The following is a 25,319-nucleotide window of genomic DNA, read 5'->3' on the forward strand; positions in this document are numbered from 1 at the left end:
GGTTTGCTCAGTTTATTCTATGGGTATATCTTTTTTTTTTTTTTTAATTAATTAATTAATTAATTAATTAATTTTTATGGCTATGTTGGGTCTTCGTTTCTGTGCGAGGGCTTTCTCTAGTTGTGGCGAGTGGGGGCCACTCTTCATCGCGGTGTGCGGGCCTCTCACTATCGTGGCCTCTCTTGTTGCGGAGCACAGGCTCCAGACGCGCAGGCTCAGTAATTGTGGCTCACGGGCCCAGCTGCTCCACGGCATGTGGGATCTTCCCAGACCAGAGCTCGAACCCGTGTCCCCTGCATTGGCAGGCAGATTCTCAACCACTGCACCACCAGGGAAGGCCTATGGGTATATCTTGATTCCAAACACTAAATGAATTCAAATATTCGCTTATGGCTGTAAAATACAATTAATAAAAGGTTTTTGGTGAAAATACCAAATCCACAAAATGGATATTTTATCCCCATGATGGCAGAGTTTCAAATAGAGTCAATAATCTACACTAATGATAATAATAAAGACAGCTAACATTACTTGCCAGGCTGATTATCTGCCAGGACCTGTAATAGGCATTTTCACATATATTACCTCATTGAATCCTTATAACAACCATGAAGTAGGAAATAAAATAATTTTTATAAAGGAGATAGTTGAGGCATAAGGGTTAAGTGACTTTCCAAAGGTTATTAAAAAATAAAGCAGAGGTGAAACTGAGCATACCTTTCATCATTTAGAACTTCAAATGCAAAAGCTACATTTTGTGTTTGCCTTATCTGATTCTAGATATCAAGAAAGACACATGACAGAAACCTGCCAAGACCTATAGGACAAGAAGAAATGTACTATTCCCAGAAATTTGATGTGCAATATGAAAAGATCTGGCTATTAAAAAGAAACTATAGTAGAATCTTAGTAAGAACTGTATAACAGATATATAAAATTTACTTAAGAGTAGGTCTCTTAACCTGGGTTCCCCTGAAAACTTGTGTCAAGTCAAAGGCTTATGTAGAGTTAGTTTATTTAAAAAGTAATTTCAGAGGGGAAAGTTAATTGATGGGGGAGTGAAAAGGGAAGGCAGAAGAGCCAGTCAAGGCTGTGTTCATTGTCAGCTGGTTACTGTTGATCACGCCAGGACCTTCTGAGGAGCTTGATGAACTAAGAACTGTCTACTTGGAGAATGCAAGGGAGAAGGATTACCCACTGGCGCCCATCCCACATTAGTCAAGAGTGGCCCCGTAAGTGTTGACGTCCCTGAGCTACCGGGTTGCACGAGTCACTACCACCAGATTCCTGCTGGTGTCCCAGGCAGCAGTGTCAGAGAAGCTGCTGAGCAGGGAGAGGTACTTGGTATGGGCCACCATGAAGCAAGTCACTGTCAGGTTATACAGTGAGAAGAGGAGCTAAGCCTGCAGCAAAGGATGGAAGAAGAGGTAGGGCTGAGAAGGTCTGAAACAGTGTACAAGAAGGGTCTCACACTGTGGGGCACCCTTCCTTTAGGATTACAGAGTATTAATATGTGGATTTTGGTAATAATGAGTAGATATATATGGATTTTTCCAAAATGGTATTAAAGCTATAGACCAATTTATTGGAATTAAAATATCTTTTAGGGCATCTAACTTTTTCCTCATTGTGTTACTATAGAAACATTAGTGTGGCTCACTGTTTCTTAATTTGAATTCCATTTTTATGGGTTATTTCTGATTTAATTATTAATGGCACACAAAATCCAGGTATTATTTAGTCCTTCAAGCTCATTAAATATAAAATTTTAGAATAATTTTTAAGGGGGATGGTATCCATTTAATTGGGTAAGTCTATATCTTTTAAGGAAGAATATTCATGAACAGATTCAGAAGACGGGCTAACATCTAAACCAACAATCATTTAATACTAAAAAGTAGCTGAAGTATTATCAGTTCTGAATGTTAATCAGGTTGCCAATTCAAATAGAGATTTCAGGGTCTAGTGGAAAGAGAATTGGCCTTAGAGTCAGAAAGGTTGGGTTTTACTACATAAAGAGTTGAGTGATCTTGACCAAGCATTTCAAAGCTTCTCTGAATCTCAGTTTTCTTCAGTTGAAAACATGGAGTAAAACCACATATCTCACAGGGTTTTTGTGAGGATTTATATGAGACTATGTACACTAAAACACATAGCATGGTGCCTGGCACATAGTAAGTATGCCGTAAATATGGATTGAATTTAAATCTGAAATGTACACCAACTGGCTCTGATCCACACACTGATAGCAACGTGTGGATGTTACCAGACTAGAGGCCATCTTTTTGAAATTTCTGGTTCTTTTCATGGCTTGTTTCTTCATATCTTTTGAGTACTAGCCCAGAAAGATCTTCTCTGATGGCTCTCATCAAGTAAGACCTTCCCCATTTGAAGTATGCGTCATTGAGTATCTCTAACCTCTTTCTAGAAAGGAAAGAACCTCAGAACTCTTTAATCCTAAAGACAGTGTTCTTTGTGGCAAGCAACAGAAATGGATGGTGATTAATTAAAGAAGAAAAAGTCTAGGATGTTGGGTAGCTCGTAGAAAAGATGGGGAGTCTAGAAGATCAGAAAACAAGCAGCAACCCAAGGAAGCTAGGTAGCCAAAATGACAGTGTAGGAACAATCCAGTGAGTCCTCCTGGCACCACCGCCGCTGCCAGCACCACGTACTGGATGCCATACCTGGTTGCCCTGACTGCACTCTGGTTGCTAGGAGGCGGGGAAGCACTTTTGGCTTCTGTAGTGGAGCGTATACTCTACTTCCCATTGAGAATCAAACCTTGGGGAATTCTCTGAACACTGGAAGAGGGTCTTGATGCTTAGCAGTCAAAAAAATGTTTAGCAATCAAAAAATTCCCCAGAGTCCAGCCCTTCTGATATCCAACATCCACCAATACATTTTTCCTTATATTTATACTTAAAAAATACATAATGCATGTATCTTTCTTACAATTGAAAAATCACTCAATTCTTCCATTTTAGAAGACAACCCAAAGTCTAATATTAGTTACATTTTCCAGATTTAAGTCCAGTGGGTTGTTCTTCTGTCTTGATATTATTCAGTCTGTGGACTAACTGTAAAGTTACCTGCCACCATCACATCCTAAATAAAATAGCAGGGTAAAGGAAAAGGAAAGAAACAGAAAGCTAGTTAAACTTGTAAATATATAAATGACCCAGCAAGGAATGAGATTATAGAGGCTACAGACCTTATTTCTGAAACCGATTCTGAGGCCCTGAATCTATTTCAACCCTAAATCTTTGAGGAAACATTATTTTCCACACTCTTAGAAAGCACCTGACTTTCATTCCAGGCCTTGAGCCCAGAATTTAGGAATTTAAGTATGTTACCTTCTTTCTTTAAGCAGTCTAGTGCCATTAAAAGTAGTCACCTACCCCACAGTTCTTCATGCTGATTTTACTGTTCTCCAAGAGCGGAAACCAGATTTCTCAAAGCCTTGCTTTCATGGACACTTAATGAAATGATCATATGATTTTTCTCCTTTCATCTCTTAATGTAGTGAATAGCATTATTTTTCAGACGTTAACCGATCTTACATTCCTGAAATAAATTCAAGTGGTGTGATGCATTACCCTTTTCATATTTGACTGGACTTGGTTTGCTAATATTCATTTGCATCTCTCTAGATGATGAAAATTGGCCTCTTTCCCTTTCTCCCATTATTTTTGCTGATATTTGGTATTCAATATAATACTAGCATCATAAAATGAGTTGAGGAGTGTTTCCTATTTTTTCTGTATTCTCAGATAGTTTGCAAAGGACTGGAATTTTTAATTTCCTGAATATTTGGTAAAAATTGCTGTTAAAATTGTCTGGATCTGAAGTTTTATTTGTAGGAAGATTTTAAACTATTACTTTAATTACTTTATCCATATGAGACTATTCAGGTTTTCTGTTTATTTTTGAGCAAGTGTTGATAAGTTATATTTTTCTAGGAATTTGTTCATTTCTTCCAAGTTTTCAAATTTGTTGGCATAAAATTGTTCATTATTCTCCTTATCTTTTTAGCAGCATCTATAGTGATGTCTCTCCTTTTTTATTCTGATAGTATTTGAGAGCTCTCCCTCCCTCATTTTAATTTTTGATTAGTCTCACCATTTTAGTTAATTTAATTAAGCTTTTCAAGGTACCAACTTTTGGCTGTGTTTATCTTCTCTATTACATGTTCGTTTAATATTTTATTAATTTTACCTCTTTATTATCTTATTCCTTCTATTTTCTTTTTCTTTTTTTAATATGTGTAGCTCCCCTTCTAGTTTTTATTTTATATTTTGGCCATGCCACCTGACTTGTGGGATCTTAGTTCTCCGACCAGGGATAGAACCCGCGCCCCCTGCATTGGAAGCATGCAGTTTTAACCACTGGACCGCCAGGGAAGTCCCCCTCCTTCTATTTTCTTTGGACCTATTTTATTTTTTTTGCCAAACTTCTTAAGCTATATCTTAATTAATTAGTGTTTAGGCTTTCATCTTTTTTTAAAAATTGAAGTATAGTTGATTTACAATATTGTGTTAGTTTCAGGCGTACAGCAAAATGATTCTGTTATATATATTATTTTTTCAGATTACTTTTCATTATAAGTTATTATAAGATATTGAATACTATTCCCTGTGTTATATAGTAAATCCTTGTTGTTTATTTATTTTATATATGGTAGTGTGTATCTGTTAATTCCATACCCCCAAATTATCCCCCTCCCTCCCTTTCCCTTTTGGTAACCCTAAGTTTGTTTTCTATGTCTGTGAGTTTGTTTCTGTTCTGTAAATAGATTCATTTGTATTATTTTTTAGAGTCCACATATAAGTGATATCGTATAATATCAATATTTGTCTTTCTCTGTCCAACTTATTTCACTTAGTATGATAATCTCTAGGTCCATGCATGTTGCTGCAAATGGCATTATGTCATTCTTTTTTTATGACTGAGTAATAGTCCATTGTGTATATATACCACTTCTTTATCCATTTACCTGTTGATGGGCATTTAGGTTGCTTCCATGTCTTGGCTATTGTAAATAGTGCTGCTATAAACACTGGGGTGCATGTATCTTTTTGATTTAGAGTTTTTGTCTTTTCTGAAATATATGCCCAGGACTGGGATTGCTGGATCATATGGTAGCTCTATTTTTAGTTTTTTTAGGAACCTCCATACTGTTCTCCATAGTGGCTGTACCAATTTACATTCCCACCAACAGTGTAGGAGGGTTCCCTTTTCTCTAGCATTTATTATTTGTAGACTTTTTGACAATAGCCATTCTGACCTGTGTGCAGTGCATTATAGTTTTGCTTTGTATTTCTCTAATATTTAGTGATGTTGAGCATCTTTTCATGTGCCTGTTGGCCAACTGTATGTTTTCTTTGGAGAAATGTCTATTTAGGTGTTCTGTGCATTTTTTGATTGGGATGTTTGTTTTTTGATATTGAGTTGTATGAGCTGTTTCTATATTTTGGAAATTAACCCCGTGTTGGGTGCATCATTTGCAAATATTTTCTCCCAATCCATAGGCTGTTTTTTCATTTTTTTAATGGTTTCCTTTGCTGTGCAAAAGCTTTTAAGTTTGATTAGGTCCCATTTGCTTATTTTTGCTTTTATATCTTTTGCCTTGGGAGACAGATCTAAGAAAATATTGCTACGATTTATGTCAGAGAATGTTTTTAGGCTTTCGTCTTTTTTAATGTAAACATTTAAGGCTCTAAGTTTCCTTCCAAGTATATATTCTAGTTGCATTTCACAGGCTTTGATATGAAATGTTTTTATTATTGTATTCTTCTAAATACTTTTAGCTTCCTTTATGATTTAATTTTAGGTTTTGAATTATTTAGTGGTGCCTTTCTTAACACCCAAATGTGTGTGTGTGTGTGTGTGTGTGTGTGTGTGTGTGTGTGTGTGTAAAATCATCTTGTTATTGATATCTAGCTTAATATAATTGTGGCCAGAGAGTGCATTCCAATTGGTTTCAATCCTGTGAAATTTTGCTTCAGTCACTGATTCATCTATTCAAAATGTTTATTCAGTGTCTACTATGTGCCAAGCACTGTTAAAGATACCAAGAATTCAGCAATGAATAAAACAGATCAAAATCCCTGTCCTTATTAGTTCTATTGGGTGATGCAGACAATAAACAAACATGATTATTAAGTAAAATATAGTGTATTAGTGATGGAGTGCTAAGAAAAAATACAGATAGGGACGGGACTTCCCTGGTGGCGCAGTGGTTAAGAATCTGCCTGCCAATGCAGGGAACGCGGGTTCGAGCCCTGGTCCGGGAAGATCCCACATGCTGCGGAGCAACTAAGCCCATGCGCCACAACTACTGAGCCTGCACCCTAGAGCCCGAGAGCCACAACTACTGAAGCCCGCGTGCCACAACTACTGAAGCCCACACGCCTAGAGCCCATGCTCCACAACAAGAGAAGCCACTGCAATGAGTAGCCTGTGCACCGCAACCAAGAGTAGCCCCCGCTCGCCGCAACTAGAGAAAGCCTGTGCGCAGCAACGAAGACCCAACACAGCCAAATAAATCAATAAATCAATAAATTAATCAATCAATAAAAAAAATACAATAGGGAAAGGTATTTTAAAATGTGTTTAAACTTTTTATTTTATATAGAAGGGTCAGCTAAGGCCTAACTTCAGGTGACATGTAAGACTTAAAGGAAGTGAAAGGAGAGCTATGCAAAAACCTAGAGAAAGAACAATTTCAGTGGCCCTGAGGTAAACACGTTCCTGCTTATTCAGGGAACATCAAGGAGATCATTGTAGTGAGAGCAGAATGAGCGAGGGAAAACAGAAGCAGCGATCAGAGAGAAAATGGGGGACTAGATCATGTAGGGCCTTGTGGTAAACAGAATAACGCCCCCTCCCCCACCAAAGATGCCCACCTCCTAATCCCTAGAGCCCGTGGATATGTTACCTTACATGGCAAAGGGGAATTATGGTTGCAGATGGGGTTAAGGTCATTCTTCAACTGACTTGGAGATGAGGAGATTATCCTGGATTATCCAAGCAGGCCCACTGTAATCACAAGGGTCCTTCAGTGTGGAAGGAGGCAGGAGAGAGAGTCAGAGAGATGGCAGTGGGAGAAGGTCTATGTTGATGGCTCTGAAGATGGAGGAAGGGGGCCGTGAGCCAAGGAAAATAGGTGGGCTCTAGAAGCGAAGAAGGAAAGGAACACAGCCCCGTTGCCCTCTTGAGATGAGATGATTGCCTAATGACACTTTGGACTTTTGACCCCAGCGCTATAAGATAATAAATCTGTTTCATTTTATGCCATTACGTTTGTAGTGACTTGTTACAGCAGCAATCGGAATCTAATACAAGCCCTTTAGTTTATAGCAAGGACTTACACTTTCACTCTGAGATGGGAAGCCATTGTAAGGACTTGAGCTGAGGAGTGACCTGATCTGACCTAACAGGATCATTCTGGATGCTGTGTTAAGAACAGAACATACAAGAAGGATTCCTTCCTTCTTCTAGATTTTAGCTTGACTTTTCCATATTTTGTTGTGAGCTCATCAATTCATTTAAGATTGAAAAAATAATTTCACAATTTTTGTAAGTCAAGGTCTCTCATCTATTTTGTTGTCAGAAATGAAAGTCTGATGTATACTCTAAACTTCTATGAAAAACTCGTCAAATTTGAAAAAAATAAGATAATTGATTGCCAATACCCCAATATATAGAATCAAGTAACAGAGTTTGAAGCAGATTAATTTAGATTAGTGAAAACTGGTAAAGAGACTTTGAAGAATACTTTAAAATTATTTTCCTTATAAGAAAGAGAACACAAAAAAATTTCAGGTGACATAAAATGCTTCTTATGCTATTGCCCTTTCAAGTCCTAAAAAACATAGTGGTGCCATTTTAAATTTGCCATTAGAATAAATTCAAAAGCACTTAGTTACACTGGGCCCTGCTCAGAGAATAACTTTGCCTAAAAATAAATGTGTTCATAATGACATGGTTTCAAGGAAAAGGCTAACTTCTCCCAAAATGAATGAAGATGTGAAACTTCACTTCAGCAATATTCACAGTGGTGATAGGGATTGGGCTACGGTGAGGGGAATGGAGATGCTGTTTACTTTTGCGTAAATCTTGTCTAGCAAGAGTTACCAGAGGAATAGGCAGAAACAGATATAAGAAAGACTAAGCTGTCAATATATCTAGGTTACAAATTGATCCAAAATTTGAGAAGGATGTTTTAAAATATTAAATGATCTATTTATGTCTTAACATACAATAAACGCTTATTAGTTTGCTTGTTGCTTTACTCTAATGATTCCACTATTATCTTCTCTACTCCTTTATTATTATTTTAGAGACCTTATTGCCTCTGCACAAAGGGGAAGAGGGAAGAATTCCTCTCAAGTTCTACTTTTAAAAGGATCAGGCTCATAAAAGAAACAAAATAATGCCATTTGCAGCAACATGGATGGACCTAGATATTCTCATACTGAGTGAAGTAAGTCGGAGAAAGACAAATATCATATGATATTGCTTATATGTGGTATCTAAAAAAAGGTACAAATATTTACATATTAAAGAATGAAATATTTATCTCTTATTTACAAAACAGAAATAGAATCACAGATGTAGAAACAAACTTATGGTTATCAGAGGGGAAAGCGGTGGGGGGGATAAACTGGGATATTGGGACTGACATATACACACCACTATATATAAAATAGATAAGGACCTACTGTATAGCACAAGGAACTCTTCTCAGTACTCTGTAATGGCCTATATAGGAAAAGAATCTAAAAAAGAGTGGATATATGTATATGTATAACTGATTCACTTTGCTGTATAGCAGAAACTCACACAACATTGTAAATCATCTATACTCCAATAAATTTTTTTTTTTTAATCAAAAAGAAAAAGCACCAGGCTCTGCTCTAGACTATACATGGTTCTAAGCAGCTAGGTTAAAATAGTTACAGAATGAGTTACTGGCTCAAACAAGGATCAAAAAGATATTTTCTAACTTTATGAATGATGTTCTTATAAAACATTCCATAGACAAACATTCTCAAAAACATAAATTAACCTTTAATTATATACATGAATGGAGAGGGATAGGTGGTATTAATAATTTAAAATAGCTAATTAAAATAATTTATATTTAGCTTTGGAAAGCCTTATGATTCCATCCACAGTTTTTCTTTCCTAATTATGTTTCTCCTAAGCTGATCATAAATTTAATTTTCCATTCTTGAACGCAGAGTAACTGATTGTGGAAAGAGATGGGTCCAGCATTTTGATGGGTGGAGGAGAGAAGCTGGTCTAGAACTAAAATTTGAATTTGGATAATTCCTATTTAAATATTGAGAAGTTGACTGTATTGTCAGGTCATCAGTGTTTTTGATCCAAAATTATTATTCACTATAACAGAGTCCCTTGTCCCAGTCATTCCCCGCTCCTTGGTCAGGTAAGACAACTATAGCCTCCTCAGAGGTGAGAGTGGGGCTCGTCTCATTCAAATTTTACAGCCACTTATGTGCTGGTGGGAGGTGGTGGTGGTGGGATGCTGGTGGGCTGGAGGTGGGATTAATGTTGGGGAGGCAATTGCAGTGTTCCCCACAGATAGCTTTAAGACACGTGGATATAAATTTCTTTAGATGTTGGTCTACAAAGAGATAAAAGAAAGACTTTGTGGTGTGGTTGAAAAAACTGTTGGGTTGGTTCCAGTTCTGCCCATTGGTACTTGCAATCCCTGAGATGTTCATTGATCTTTTTGAGACTCAGTGTCTTAGTGAGTGAAGAGGGGGTAATACTATTTGCCTTACTTACCCCCTGGGGTTGCTGTGAAGATCAAATCAGACAATATATGTGAAAGCTTTGACATTTATAAAGTATTATACAAATGAAAGATGTTGTCTGTTGCTTTACCACTCAGAATAATTGAGATTTAAAGAAAGCCTACTGTGGTCATAAGGCAGATTAGGATAAAAGAGTTGGTAAAACTCATTACGAATAAAAATTTTACTCAGAGTACATGCCTGAGGTATTAGCTCTGTGAATTAAATAGCACACTTTTTCTTTGTTTCCTGTGAGAGTGTCCTTTTGGGTGCCTCTGTGTACAGCGCTTGGAGTTTCCAGTACTCCGATCTGCTTCCTTTGAGTCAGCCATCTACCATCTGCCCCATGCTTCTGGGCAGCCAGATTGCCTCCTGAAATCTGATCATCCCCAGTCTCCCTTCAGAAGCCACACTTCTTTTTCAATTAGAAGGACTGCTCCACCAAACTGTGAGCACTCTGTCCTCTTAATAACTCACTAGCTCCTGTCCGGCAAGGCAGAAGTACACTATGGTGACAAAGAGGCAGGACAGCTCTCTTTCTCTGCTGATTCATAACATTGTAGATATATCCCAAGTGTAACTGGAAGCTATTTAAGGGTGAGGATCGTTTACTGATATTTTACATTTCACCTTCAACCCAGTGCCTTACACAGTGTAGATACTCAGTAAATATTTGCTGAATTGACTTGCTAAGAAGTATATCAGGGAACTTGCTTTATGAAGGCTTTTAAGCCTAGATTATTAGGTTATTTATTTAATTATAGAATCAATATTCTATGTCTATATTTAAATCTGGGATTATAGTGAAGCAAAGTCCTGCTCGGAGTAACACCTTGCTTTTCTCCTTATATTACTTGCTCTTACACCGTGCTTGTGGCTGGGTTAGAAGGCAGGAATATGTACAAGACAAAGTAAGGAACTGGATTGGTTGGAGAAAAAGAATATATAGTTCTTACTCTGGAATTTAAAAGAATGAGAATGATCCCAGTGATGAAATACTTGAAATATTAAACTTCTGTTAATATCAAAAAATTCTATACTGTCATATCATTCTTTTCTTGCCATTAGAGAGGTCTGGTAAGGGATTCTAGCAAATTGGAAGTAGTCAGCAAAGTTGAAGCATTTAAAATTCATAATCAAACTATCTTTTCAGGGTATTGTTGTTAAAGGGGATTGATGTTTCTTAATGTGGTTTCTTTTTTAACTTCAAATTATAACAGCAACATTTTCAAAAAAAGAAAAAGTGCATCCATAATTCCATCATCCTGATACTATTTTAATTTTTGCCTATGTCTCCCAATCTTTGTCCAAATGTATAGATGTTTTATATATTTGTCTTTCTCCCATGCGTGCCATTTTCACTTCTGCGTTGCCCTGGGAGGATTGTACCTGCCAGATGGGGGCTCAGAATTTCTGAATGGCTCCAAGAATTCTAATCTATGCTGCTGTAGAAATTGACCAGAACGGTCTGACATTACCGGGGGAGATAATGTCCTCAAATCTAGAAGGACTGGGTGGGAGGCTGAAGTAGAATGGGACTATGGGCTTTAAGAAAGAGAGCAGGAACCTCATTGGAAAAGGAATGAAGATTAGGTTTTATAAGGAAAGATGTAGGTAAATATTTAAGTAAAATAATTTCAGATGCCATGAAGGTCTCTCTTCCCATCCAACCAAAGCAAGCAAGAAAGAAAAAACAGAAACCCAACCAAAGTAATCAATCACCACAATAAAAGCATCTCTATTTAACATTAAAATAAAAGCATTACTAGTTAACAAATACTTGAAATTAGTTTAAGAAAGCGATAAGGTTTAAAAGAAAAAATTTTAAATATTGTAAGTTGATATAAGTTTTACTAAAGGGTCAAGAGAGGGTGGTCTTTGATAGGAATTGGGAGTTAGCGGCATGCTACAGCCCCTACGCTCTTTTCAAGGAAGAAACGGTAGTCGGAAAAATAAAAGGTATAGGACAAACCTCATCGATTCTTAATTTTGCTAGAGTCAGGTTCTTTTGGGTTACTTAGGGTACAGAAGAAACGATTGAGAGAAAGTGAAACGGCCAAATAGAAATCATCTGAAAACTGCGATAGAAAAGAATCTTGCCTCTTCGGACGCAGGTCGTGGTGAACTGCCTTGTGGAGCTCTCTGGCGCTCAGGACTGTCACCGCCGGTCTGGGGAGTGGTTCAGGGCAGGGGAGGGGCCCTGGCTGCGGACGAGGAGGATGCCCGCCTTCGGTCCCCAGCGCTCGTGGAGGTGTGCTGGGAGCGCGCGGCCCCGCGCACAGGTGGCCAGGGCCGCGCCAGCTGCGCGTCGCGCTCGCTCAGCGGGTGGGCCGCCAGGCGTCGCGCTGGAGCCGCGGTTGCCGGGGAGACCAAGCGGGGCGAGTGGGCGGCGCGGAGCCGAGCTGCAGCCGGGCTGCCGCCCGAGTAGCCGGGCGAGAGTTGTGGGGAGTGGCTCCTCGGGCGGCGCGAGGGGCCGGCGGGTCCTGGGGCAGCGCGAGGTGGCGGTGGAGCCGCGGGGCAAGGCCGGCGAGCCCGGGTCGCGCCTGGTCGCAGCTCAGCCTCCCCGGAGCCGGACGGCGCGGGTGCCGCACTTGCCTCGTTTGCGGGTCCCACCGTCCCAGCCCCGCCGGACGGTCTGCGGCCGGGCGGCGGGTCTGGGAGGTCCGGGCTGCCCCGAGAGCTCAGAGAGCCCGGCCCGCTCCTCCGCTGCCGCGACGAGGAGCCGGGCGGGCGGCGGTCGCGCTCCCTGCGGCCCCGGAATGACTTGTCGGGGCTCCCCTCTGGCGCCTTTGCTGCTCCTCTCTCTGCACGGTGAGTAGCCCTCCCCTCCCCTCCCGGTGGGGCCTGGCGGGGCCGGCGGGCCGGGGGAGGCTGCCTGCGACGCAGACAGCCTTCTCGCCAGGGCCGGTCTTCGGAGCCCAACTTTCTCGGGGGCCATATTCGTTGCTGTCGGCCGAGGCTCCCGCCCCCACGCGGCGGCTGCTGCCCAGCCGCCCCGGTCCCCGCCCCCCGCACGGCTCAGGTGTTCCGATCCAGAGGTAACTACGCCCACCACGCGGTTACCGCCGGTCCTGAACCCGGCGCTGACTCCGACCCCGCTCTTTGCCCTTTATAGACAACGAACTCCCTTACTTACTGGGTCCAGGGAGAAACGGGATTTAGAATCGTTTCCGTTGTCAGGCGGCTGCAGGAAAACTGGAGATGCTTTTAAAATAATTTGGAAAACTTTAAATTGTAGCTTTCCCCAAACCTTTAACGAGCATATGTAGGTTATGACGGAAAATGTGGTCTTTATTTTAAAAAATAACTGCAGTGTGCTACACTAGATTAGAAAATAAGAATTTATTTATTTTTTTATAGTCTAGCTTCTTCCCCAAGGGCTTTAAATCGACCTACAAAAATACATAGGACATAGCAACGTAAGAACAAAAGAAATAAACATGTTTAATTTTCTTATTAACTGTCTTTTAAAAAATCTATTTAAGTTTAATTTTCTAATTTCTACTTAATCTTTCTTATATTTTATTTTCTATGAATAGTCGTCATATTTAGATCCTGATTTTCATTTTATACACTGCCCTTTCTTTGTGTGAGTGTCCTGTCCTGTGGAATCAACTTTTCTGTTCCATTTAATTGATTGTTGAGATTTACTGAGATTTATTCTGAAGGCTTTTATATAAAAAACGGGTTAACTGATTTATGGAGTATTGTGGTTAATACAGTTTCTTTCTGGAGATATCAGTATGTTTCCCATAATTTTAGTTGAACTGATAGTGTACCCATAGATCTTGAAGTAACCTAATTTTAGCCGACTTAAATTGTACAAATTCAATTTAAGGGGTCCGTAGGAGTAATAGAAGGAAATAATCAAAATTACAGATAACTTCTCTGGACTTCAGTAGGTATATATTTAGTGATGATGTGTAGATAATAAAGTGACATCAGTATGTGCATTATGTAAACTTGTACTTTTAAATTAATTTTGTCTGGTTACTACTTTGAGAGGGCCAACATTTTTCTCTGTCCTACTTCCTTTAGGTATGAAATAAGGTAGAGTAAATGGGCTTTTAAATAATCCCTTGGACATAACTGAAACTATTATAAATATTACTATAAGAACAACTGAAATTTTTGGTAAAAAATTGGGTTGTTAACCTTTGTATATTACAATAAATGCCACCCTCTTCTTGTAAATAGCATTTGTGTATGGTTTGTTTTTGAATTGTTAGGCAATACTTTTAAAGAGTTGATGAAATTTGCAGAATCAGACTTACAAGGTCATCTGATGTGTTTCTTTTCCTTCAGCAGAACTATTCCTAAACCATACTAGGATGTTTTTAAAGACTTCCAAGGACATTTCAGCCTTCGTGGTAATCTATTCTGTAGAGGCACTTTTCACCCTCAAAAAATGTGTTCATTGGTTCAGCAAGTGTTTACTGAGTTCCCACTCTGGGCACTTGGGTGTCTGGTGGGGCAGGATGGTGGTGGAAGACAAAGATGCGCAAGAGTTTGTCCACAGCCTGTAAGGAGTTTGCGGTTTTAAAACAAGCTGTAAGCATGCACAAGAGATTTATGATACAAGGAGTATATGATGAGTGCCATTTTTTGTTGGTGATATCAAGGGAGACTTCATGGAAAAGTTTCCTTTTGATCTGGACTTTGAATGAGTAGAATTTGAATTGGCTGAGATGAGAGAGTTTGGCTTTCCTAGCCAAAGGAAGAGCCTGGCTGTAGGATATGAAGTGGAAAGTGCAGGGGCATATTCTGGAAAGGCCAGGCTTGTAGCTGCTGGAGCAGGAGATGTATATGCGAGGCAGAAAGGGCTAAAAAGGTAGTAAAAGGATGGTAGAGAACGTTGAATACTGAGTTTGGGCTTTATTCAGTGGGACATGGGTAGGCCACTGATACTGTTTCCGTAAGGTGGGGAGGGGATGAGGATGAACAGCTGTTGAGTGCCCAGCATAACAGCCTCCAGGAGGGTACCATGTCCTGACTGTGTTAAGTTCTTGAACCAGTCAATGGCAAAGTTGGAGTGAATGAACTAAGGCCCATTCCTAGGACTTGCAATGTGGAGTGAGGGGGAAGAGTGGATATCGGGTGGAACAAAGTTGGTTCCATTATGAAGGGAGAAAAGGGAAATGGATGCTAGATAAATAACCATTATAGCAGTGGCCACTACAATGGGAGAATGCACCAAAGGTAGAAATAGGCTTTTACATTTTTGAGAGAAAATGGTTGTCAAGAAATTTCTGTTTTAATTTCTGTGGAGTAACTTCAAAGGAAATTTGAATTGAAAAGTTGACTTCTGTATATAGTTCTACCAGTGGGTTGGATATATCTAAAGCATTTCTTGTATTACTTATGATTCCTTGAAATAACAGGTAACCTTCCAGAATCTGAGAAAAATATATAAAAGATGACATAAAATGAAAAGAATTATGAGCTCTGATTGTTAGCATTATGAAAAATTTATTGTAAACTCCCATTTCTTATATCTAACTTTAATTATGGAACTGTTTTGGAAGGATTCACTTTTTATAAAAATTTGTAGTTTGACCTACATGAAAGGTGACAGCCACTGGATGAAAATTTTAGAGAAATTAAGTTCAGTATTCAACATGGACTACTCAGGAAGCAATTTAAATATTAAATCACCAAGCGCTTTAAAAATGTTATGCTTAGAACTGTTGTCAGACCCAAGATAATGATGCAGTGGATAAAGACTTTTTCCCCACAGTAACAGTATGTGGCACATTTTCAAATGTGTTTTCACACTTCGATAGTGGAAGCATTTATAATGAAAATTCTCATTTGAATCTTTGTACTTAAGCCATGTGATTTAGTGTCAAACAAGGTGATGTGCTGGTACGTAAGATTCTTTAGTTGCTCTGAGTTATACAGAACACCGGTGTGGAAGTGAAAGTTGGGAAAATTGTGGCATTCCCCTAATTTCTCATCTAGAACTGGACTATTTAGAATAGGGATTCTGAATCTATTGTTATCTACACCAGTGGTACCAGTTTACATGTTAGGCAGTTTGAGGTAGGATTGCTGACTTTCTTGTAGTCTGATGACCTCAAGTGAACACTGTCCCCTCAATTTCCTCCTCCTTTGTTTGATGAGGACTCCCTGGCCCTTACACATCCAACCCCTGTGTTCTGAGGGCAGCCTCAGACCATCTGGTGGCTCTGAAATCCTCCCTTGATCGTACTTTGAGAGAAGCTAGTTTAAGAGACGTTGTCAGTTCTTGGGTGATATTCAAAATGCCATCTGATTTGAGCTGATTTTGGTCTTAAAAGTGGAAAGTTAATTAGTTTACTTATTAGTTAAGCTGATCTTACTAAACTGGAAGGATTTCTTCCTGTTAAAGTTTGGGTAATTGATTTCCTCTGTACCTGGTTTCCTACCATGTAAGAAAGAGACTGTAGTAGTAGTTTCCCTCTGTGATGGTTTTAAAATTTCAGAAATGTGAAGTCAGTCAGTGTTTCCTAATTTTACAAATGGTAGGCTCAGTCACTGATCTGATACCAGTTCATCATTAGCATTATTGGGTACTACATAGGTGCTATATGGTGTGGCTCTGCCTCACTCATGTGTTATAGGAAGGTCACATTTTCATAAATATCATTAATTTCTTATTTTTATAGAACAGTATTAAACCAATGCAATTTGCCAATGTGAACAAGAAGTCTATTCAATAAAAAATTCTTAGAAGTTGTCTACTTACTGGTTTCTTTTCATTTATCATTTTCATCTTGGGAGAGGTAACAAACTGACAAGGTTAGATGCACACTTTTATTTAGAAAAGCATTGTGGGTAAAGAAGTTGAGATCCCAGAAGCGCTGAGTTCAGGAAATTCTTGTAGCACAGAACGTTTTTTGAAAGAATCTTCGGAGAATTAGGTTAACATTAATGGCTAATAACGATAGTGGATCAGGATTTAGGGTTGGGATAGATGGTTAAAGTATAATAGGTTTGTGGGATTGGAAATTCAATATTGTTTTTTCGTGGAGGGTCACAACTATGTAATAACACAGTTTGACATTGTGAATGTAACTCTAATGTAATGGGCCCACTTCTGGGCCATTCTTAAAAGACTCATTAATCCAAATTTTTTTAAAAAAATGAAAAGAAATGTAAAATTCCATCAAAGTCTGTTGAAGATCACACCAGTGGAAGCTTAAGAAATGTTCAAATTTCGAGTTTGAACTTTATCCACCTTTGCCCAAAGTCTCCCTGTTCACAGCAGTAGCTCGTGTAAAATCTGTTCTCTCACTCCTGTTTTCTCATTTATGTTGATTCTTTTCTCTCCTCATCCTCCCCTTCCGTTTTGGAGAATGTTATGTTCTCTTAGTAACATCAGATTCTTCCCAGGTAAATAAATCTAGCCAGTCATAGCTCCTTCCAGTTATCCAGCTCTACCTATTCCAGGATTGACATTAAAAAAAAAACCAAACAAACCCTGCAACCAACCAGACAGAACCAGAAATCCCCTTAGAAGCTAGAATTGGTGGGGGTGTATGAGAGTGTGGACATAGTTCTATGCTAACAGTTTCCCCTTGTTCCACGAGGTTAACTTTATGATGTAATTATGGGTGTGTATATATGTATGTATGTATGTGTATACATTTTCCCTAAAAGACAATGCCATGCCTGGCACAGAATAAGTGCTCAGTAGATAATTGTGACTGAATGAGTGAGTGGTTACAAAAGCAGGTGGTACTCCCGTGTGCTTGGAGTACCTGAAAAGAATGCTTTTTTTTCTTTTAAAGAAAAAGAGAATTTCATTAAAATTTTCCTTAAGGATTTGGTTTGACTGTCAGCTTCAACTAATCTTTAAACCTTGCTGTATGTTTTGTGGAATAGAGGTGATAGAGTTCTATTTTCTTAGTCTTTTCAAATTCTGTGATTTTAGAAGTTTATTTAGAAATGCTGTATTCACATATCTTTTAAAATTGATCCTTAGCTTATCTTTAATCCTGAAACTTTGAAGTTGTCCATCTTGAGATATTTTTTTCCTAAGGAATTTCTGAAGGTTTTGCTCCATGTAGTGAAGAATGATGTTGGACTTTTGGGAATCCATTTAGAACCTCGAAGTTTCCCATTTACGTCACTGGTATTCTTAGTCCTGAGGGCCTGTGTGTTAGAACTAGTCTCCCAAGAATGGAGATAATTAATTAAAATCACTCCTCATGTGGTCTAAGCCCTCTCTCCCCCTCCCCACATCATGTGTATAAAGTACTAGAGAAGCTTTTTTAGAAATAGGAGCATTGACTCAGTCAGCCTCATGTGGGAGGCGTTATAACCTCCTCCTGGTGGAGGTTGCTAGTTGTCTTCGCCGCCTATTCCCTTTCCATCCTTTGAAGGCTATGTATTTCCAACCATAGTTTCTTCCAGCTGTGATTCATTCCTTTATGGACCATCCTCTCAGTCTGCAGTGATGTTTATAGCTCTCAAATTGTCCAAAGTCTTCTACTAATCATAACTGCAACCTCAACAGGGTGCTTGCAGATGCCTTAAGTATCATCATCATTTATTTTTATTTTTTTAAACATCTTTATTGGGGTATAATTGCTTTACGATGGTGTGTTAGTTTCTGCTTTATAACAAAGTGAATCAGCTATACATATACATATATCCCCATATCTCCTCCCTCTTGCATCTCCCTCCCATCCTCCCTATCCCACCCCTCTAGGTGGTCACAAAGCACCGAGCTATCTCCCTGTGCTATGCGGCTGCTTCCCACTAGCTATCTATTTTACATTTGGTAGTGTATATATGTCCATGCCACTCTCTCACTTCGTCCCAGCTTACCCTTCCCCCTCACCATGTCCTCAAGTCCATTCTCTACATCTTGCGTCTTTATTCCTGTCCTGCCCCTAGGTTCTTCAGAACCTTTTTTTTTTTTTTTAGATTCCATATATGTGTGTTAGCATATGGAATTTGTTTTTCTCTTTCTGACTTACTTCAGACAGACTCTAGGTCCACTCACCTCACTAAAAATAACTCAATTTCGTTTCTTTTTATGGCTGAGTAATATTCCATTGTATATATGTGCCACGTCTTCTTTATCCATTCATCTGTCGGTGGACACTTAGGTTGCTTCCATGTCCTGGCTATTGTAAATAGTGCTGCAATGGACATTGTGGTACATGACTCTTTTTGAATTATGGTTTTCTCAGGGTATATGTCCAGTAGGGGGATTGCTGGGTCATATGATAGTTCTATTTTTAGTTTTTTAAGGAACCTCCATACTGTTGTCCATAGTGGCTATATCAATTTACATTCCCACCAACAGTACAAGAGGGTTCCCTTTTCTCCACACCCTCTCCAGCATTTATTGTTTGTAGATTTTTTGATGATGGCCATTCTGACTGGTGTGAGGTGATACCTCATTGTAGTTTTGATTTGCATTACTCTAATGATTAGTGATGTTGAGCATCCTTTCATGTGTTTGTTGGCAATCATATATCTTCTTTGGAGAAATGTCTTATTTAGGTCTTCTGCCCATTTTTGGATTGGGTTGTTTGTTTTTTTGATATTGAGCTGCATGAGCTGCTTGTAAATTTTGGAGATTAATCCTTTGTCAGTTGCTTCATTTGCAAATATTTTCTCCCATTCTGAGAGTTGTCTTTTTGTCTTATTTATGTTTTCCTTTGCTGTGCAAAAGCTTTTAAGTTTCATTAGGTCCCATTTGTTTATTTTTGTTTTTATTTCCATTTCTCTAGGAGGTGGGTCAAAAAGGATCTTGCTGTGATTTATGTCATAGAGTGTTCTGCCTATGTTTTCCTCTAAGAGTTTGATAGTGTCTGGCCTTACATTTAGGTCTTTAATCCATTTTTAGTTTATTTCTGTGTATGGTGTTAGGGAGTGTTCTAATTTCATTCTTTTACATGTAACTGTCCAGTTTTCCCAGCACCACTTATTGAAGAGGCTGTCTTTTCTCCATTGTATATTCTTGCCTCCTTTTTCAAAGATAAGGTGACCATATGTGCGTGGCTTTATCTCTGGGCTTTCTATCCTGTTCCATTGATCTATATTTCTGTTTTTGTGCCAGTACCATACTGTCTTGATTACTGTAGCTTTGTAGTATAGTCTGAAGCCTGGTAGCCTGATTCCTCCAGCTCCATTTTTCTTTCTCAAAATTGCTTTGGCTATTCGGGGTCTTCCACATCATCATTTAAGTATCATCAATTTTAAGTATCATTATACTAATCTTTGTTTCTTTGGACCATGCCCATCACTATCAGTTATACAACTTTTAACAGCCCCCGTTGGTCAAATTCATTTGCCAGAACACAAAATACGTGGCAAAAAGAGAGGCTGAAGTGTAGTGAACATCGCTTGTGGCAGAACATATTCAAATCAGGCTAACATTTTATGCTTTCATTGGTTGAGAAAGTTTGTAGTACAGTTCACTTAGGTGTACTGCCCACATATAAGTACAGATTGCTATACTTGCACTTGTTGGCCAAGACTTAAGGCAGTATGAAGAACACATGAAAAATGTGTTAACAGTACACTGCAAAGATTCTCAAACTTTTTGGCGTTAAAGATTATTGGGACCTTAATGATTATAGAGGACCAGAAGAGCTTTTGTTTATGTGGGTATGACTATCAATATTTACCATATTAGAAACTAAAAGTGAGAAAATTAAAAAATATATATTAATCAATTTAAAAACAACAATAATATATCCATTATATGTTGACATAGTATAATTCTATGACAAGTAAGAATTTTTCCAAAACCAAAAAATATGAGCAAGGAGAGTGGCATTGTTTTACATTTTTGGAAAACTCTTAAATGTCTGGCTCATTAGAAGACAGCTGGATTCTCCTGTCTGCTTCTGTATTCAGTTTATTATGATATGTTGTCTTGGTTTGGTTGAACTATATGAAGAATATCTGGCCTCACACAACTATGTATTTGGAAAAGGAAGGAGTATTTTGATAGCATTTTTAGATAATTTTGGTTATTCTTCTTTGATATTCTACCAAAACACTTTAAGTGGTAGTATCTTAAAGACTGGTTGCAATGAAGAGTCAGAAACCATATCAATAAACACTTCTTACTCTATTATATTAAAGTCCACTTTAATTGATATTAAATATTGTACTTTAAATGGATCTTTTACTCATGCGTGATTTTTTTGTAACATTATTAATTGATTATTCAGTTGAATAATTATTCGGTTGAATAATAATATTCAGAAAATATTGGTTCACTTATGCAGACCTTACAAATGTTGACATGTATTACATTTTATAAAATGTAAAAAAAAATCACGTGTTAATATCACCATTGATCTCACCAGAACAGCCTTTAAGTATTGCGAAGCCATTAAGCTCACAATGGCAAATTCAAGCTTTCCAAATTTTAATATTTACTCAAATTTTGTCTTTGGCAACAAACAGTTATCAGTTATTTCCCTTGAAGTGAGAGTCTTACTTTGTTCAATTTTGGGAAAATGTCATCCAGGTACCTAAGTCTGAATGATTAGTCTGTCAGTTGTTCTTTCAAGTACAAGTCCTGATCCATGGAAATAGCAAATAGTTGAGTTAGCCTTTAGCTCCAGCAGCTGCCCCAGCGCTTCTCCTTGGGACACCATTTGGCTGTGGTAGCCACATATGGGATTCATGTTTCATTCTGCCTGTTCGGTCACACAGAATATTAGAAAAGGTCAAGATGTAATGAAACTGCTGTTGTTGCTTCACAAAGACATTTTTTAAAAACTGGTTTTCCTTTTTTAACTGTGAGAGCGTGACGGTGATGACTACAATAACTTCTCCCACGGTTTCGTGACAGTGGCTTGACTTGTGCCAAGGCACCAGCAGTTTTACCCACCACTGCTTCTGCACCATCCGTGCAAATGTTAACTCAGGCAAAGAGGCAGATAACACTTTACCATTATTAAGAAAAAAGCTTTTATCTCATGGACTTTCTGACAGGATCTGGGAGACCCCCGTGGGTCCATGGACTAGACTTGAAATGCTGGTGTGCTGTAATGGGATGTTAGTTTCTTTTTTTTTGAAAAGTGTTTTAGACACAAATAGCCACACAATTATTCTATGTTATGCGGGATGGCATTAAATGGAGTATGCATACATTTAAAAAAATAAATAATAAACTCATTTAAAATTCTTTATTTTTGTATGATAATTTTTTAAATTATAAAAGTAACATATCCTAAAAATTCAGACAATGCAGAAGTGTTTAAGAATTGACTCAAACCCACCTCCACCCACTGAATTCTCTGCTTTTACTGTGCATTTTTCTGGACCTTTCTTTAATCACAAAGCCTGCATGCACATGTAATTTTTTTAAAAAAATAAATAATGCCATAAATACTGTTCTGCAACTTATTTTTAAAACATAACAATTTAATATGGGTATCTTACCACATCTGTTACATGGATCTACCTCATTCTTTTTAGTGACCATTTAGTATTTCACAGCATGTATATACTGTAATTTATTTAGCTGTTTCCCCATTATTGGATATTTATGTTGTTTCTGATTTCTTGATATTAATGACGTAGTAAACATCTTTGTACATATAACCTATAAATTTGTGTAGGTATTTTTGTAGTCTAGGTTGCCCAAAATGGAATTTTTTGGATGTACACATTTAGCATTTCGGGGGGAGATGAGCATTGTGTAAAAGTTCATGGTTTTGTATAGTCAGACAGGTTGGGTTTGAATTCCTGACTTATTTATTTGTTCTATGACTTTGGGAGTGTTATGATGTCCTGAGCTTGAGTCTGATTATCTTGTATCAATGCATTGAGAAGTACTAAATTAAATGAAATGACACATCTCTCAGCTGTCTAGCATAGTGCCTGGCATATAGAAAATGCTTGGTTAGTAATAGTTACTGTTATAAGGATTGCTAAGCCCCAACTTGAGTCAGGAGGCAAGAGTTGTATCCAGGGTTGTCAATGGAGGTGTGACCTGGGGCACATGATACAGCTCTACAGGCCTGCTTTCATCTGCAAAATGAGGGATTAGGTAAGGTAATCTCCTCTTCTTTTCCAGCTCTGTGATCTCATGATTCTTTAACTTGGCTTCCAAGTATTGAGAATATTGGCAATAAAATAAGCTGGAGATAATATATGACTGGTGTTCACATATTTATAAAACTTTTCCTAAAATAGTTATATGACTTTCCTCTCCCTCTCCCCCATCAATATAATGAGACTTTATGGTGATATCTGTTCTAGGAATTAAACCCATCTTCATCTGTTGTAGAAACTTTATAAAAAGTGGTTTCAAATATAAAGAATTATATTTTAAAATTAATTTCTGTTCACTTTGACTCAGGCTATGTACATACATCTTTATTTTCTTAAATCCTTTATAGCATAGATAGGTATCGTATGTGTCAGGAGCGGGTCAGTTGTGAACAGGCTTTAAATGTGACAGAAAAACTTTTTGCCACAATCACTGTATCCAGGTCCTTTAAACTGATTTTTAGGACCTTTCTCTGCTTTTATCTCATAATGAGTTTTCTTGGTCTAAGCCAGGCATAGGTGTGAAAATTTATCTATACTGGGTTACATGATGAATATAGACACTTTAGTAGTGCTGCTGTTGATTAAAGGTGAAAAGCCTGTGAGCTTTTAAAAAACAATGAGTTTTAGTTAGGGAGGTAGTGATAAAAGCTTTGGAGAGGTGTGGTTGGGCACATCTTAATTCTGATGTATGTCATTGATAGTGTTTCCCAGCTGTTCTTTGTGCATTTTCATGAAAGAGAATGTTTTTATACAAAGCCAGGTGGTCTCCCAAATGGACAGTTAGTCACATTGGCAGAACTTTCAAATTAATTCTGAGATTCATAAACTCACTGCCTACTGTGTTTTCTTGGTAAGTGTGGTCTGTCTTCAGATCATTAAATTTTTCCTGAAACTAAAACACACTAGTAGAGAAGGTTCTTGAGGTTTGTACTCCAAAATAGTTATAGAAACTTAAATATGATTCATTTTCATGAAAATATTTTCTGAAAATGTGACTTTTAATTCTTCCTAATTCATGATTTCATTGTCCTCAGAGCAAGACATGTTTCAGTTGCCCTTTGATATCTCCAGTTTCCGTGTTAACATTTGCACTTCTTTGGACAAATGAATTGTGCTCTTGCCTCCTCCCTCCCTGGTTACTTCAAATTCAGGGGGTTGAGTTGTCTTTCTCATTAATAAGAAAGTGCAATGTTGTGAGCCACTGGGAGCTGGACCAGTAAGGTCTCTTAGAGCCCTTTAATTCCATAATGTCCTTGATCTGATGAAGCCGCTCAGTAAATCTCTTCACAATTTCCACCACCAAGCCATCTGCCTGCATTGAAATAAATCAAATCTGCTTATTCCGTCAACGTCTAACGAATATTCTATAAACTGATGATGATGACCATGAACACGAAAATAATTTGCAATCTTGAGCACTTCCTCTTGAATTCTCATCTCAGATTCTCTTGACATAGTGGAAGTCGGCCTGCCAGCTTTCTCTTTGACTTGAGAAAGAGGGTAATGCAGCCCTTTCCCCGACTCCTTGTGGTGTAGTTATCCCAGGTACAGTGAGTGCACTTCTTCAGCTTTTCCACATTCAGATTAAACTTCACAAAACCTTTACTTGCCTTTCTACTTCATATATGCTTGCTAATATGTAAACACACACATAGTTATCTAATTTTATATGCGGCAGTTTGCATACATACATGTGTGATGTGTGTGTATATATATATACACACACACACACACATACACATGCATATATTTATAATTAAATCTCAGGCAGACTGATTTTATGTGTGGCCCAAGCTTCTGATGTTGTCTAGACTTTGGAGACTGTGGCAGTCATGCTGTACAAGTGCATGATCCCATGGCCTGTGCCTCGGCAAAAATAATTCATTTTTTTTCACACCTGACACCACCGAATCTAAACCATTTCTTCTCAGCGTTCTTAATTTCTTGCTCTCCTTTCTTTCCTCACCACCTTCCTTAATTTATATCCTTATCATTTTAAGTTTACAGTATTCTGACAGTTTTCTAGCGGGTTTTTATTTCACCTTTCTTCTCTTTGATCCATCCTTTCTTCTCTGCCAGGTTGCTTTTCTGTCAAACACTGTTTTCATTATATTTCTCCCTTCCATCAACAGCAATAACAACCGCAAACTCCGAAAATCTTCAGTAGTTACTCAGCCTTTTCCTTTTTGGAACTAAGTTTACAGTAGCTTCCCACTTTCTTCTGACATGTTCCTGCTGCCTTTCTAGAATTTATACGTTGTTCAGTCCACTGAAGAACAATGACATACAGAGTTATTTTTTGGATTATATTTCAAAGTTGCTAAACTTATTAGAAAAGAGAATAGTGACCAGGGCAGTGTAATGTACACAAAAATAGGGTAGAAATATTGAGGACTATTTAGTGAATTATCGTAAGTCATATACTTAGGTAACCACCATCTAGATCCAGTGGCGTGCATTGCCCACACCCAATAGCCCTGA

At 38.2% G+C, this 25,319-nt stretch overlaps 2 protein-coding genes across 5 annotated transcripts in view; both read left to right on the top strand.

The window, feature by feature from the left end:
• B4GALT4 (beta-1,4-galactosyltransferase 4) overlaps nucleotides 1-8,885 on the top strand; it is a 146,334-nt gene extending 137,449 nt beyond the window's left edge. The window contains exon 10 of the transcript XR_014263010.1: nucleotides 8,343-8,885. The gene's annotated coding sequence lies outside the window, so the exon portion shown is untranslated. The remainder of the gene's footprint in view (nucleotides 1-8,342) is intronic.
• IGSF11 (immunoglobulin superfamily member 11) overlaps nucleotides 8,430-25,319 on the top strand; it is a 160,898-nt gene continuing 144,008 nt past the window's right edge. The window contains exon 1 of one of the 4 annotated variants that reach the window (XM_082460079.1): nucleotides 8,430-8,485. Coding sequence is in view for 2 of the 4 variants with exons in the window: in XM_082460078.1 (XP_082316204.1) it covers nucleotides 12,581-12,632 (52 nt within the window). In the remaining 2 variants the exon portion in view is untranslated. Of the gene's footprint in view, nucleotides 8,486-12,231; nucleotides 12,633-25,319 lie in introns of those variants that run through there. The other 3 variants (XM_082460078.1, XM_082460077.1, XM_082460080.1) reach the window with 3 other exon arrangements.

The sequence above is a fragment of the Balaenoptera physalus genome, assembly GCF_965194825.1.
Source record: "Balaenoptera physalus genome assembly, chromosome: 4".
In the NCBI taxonomy this organism is placed as follows: Eukaryota; Metazoa; Chordata; class Mammalia; order Artiodactyla; family Balaenopteridae; genus Balaenoptera; species Balaenoptera physalus.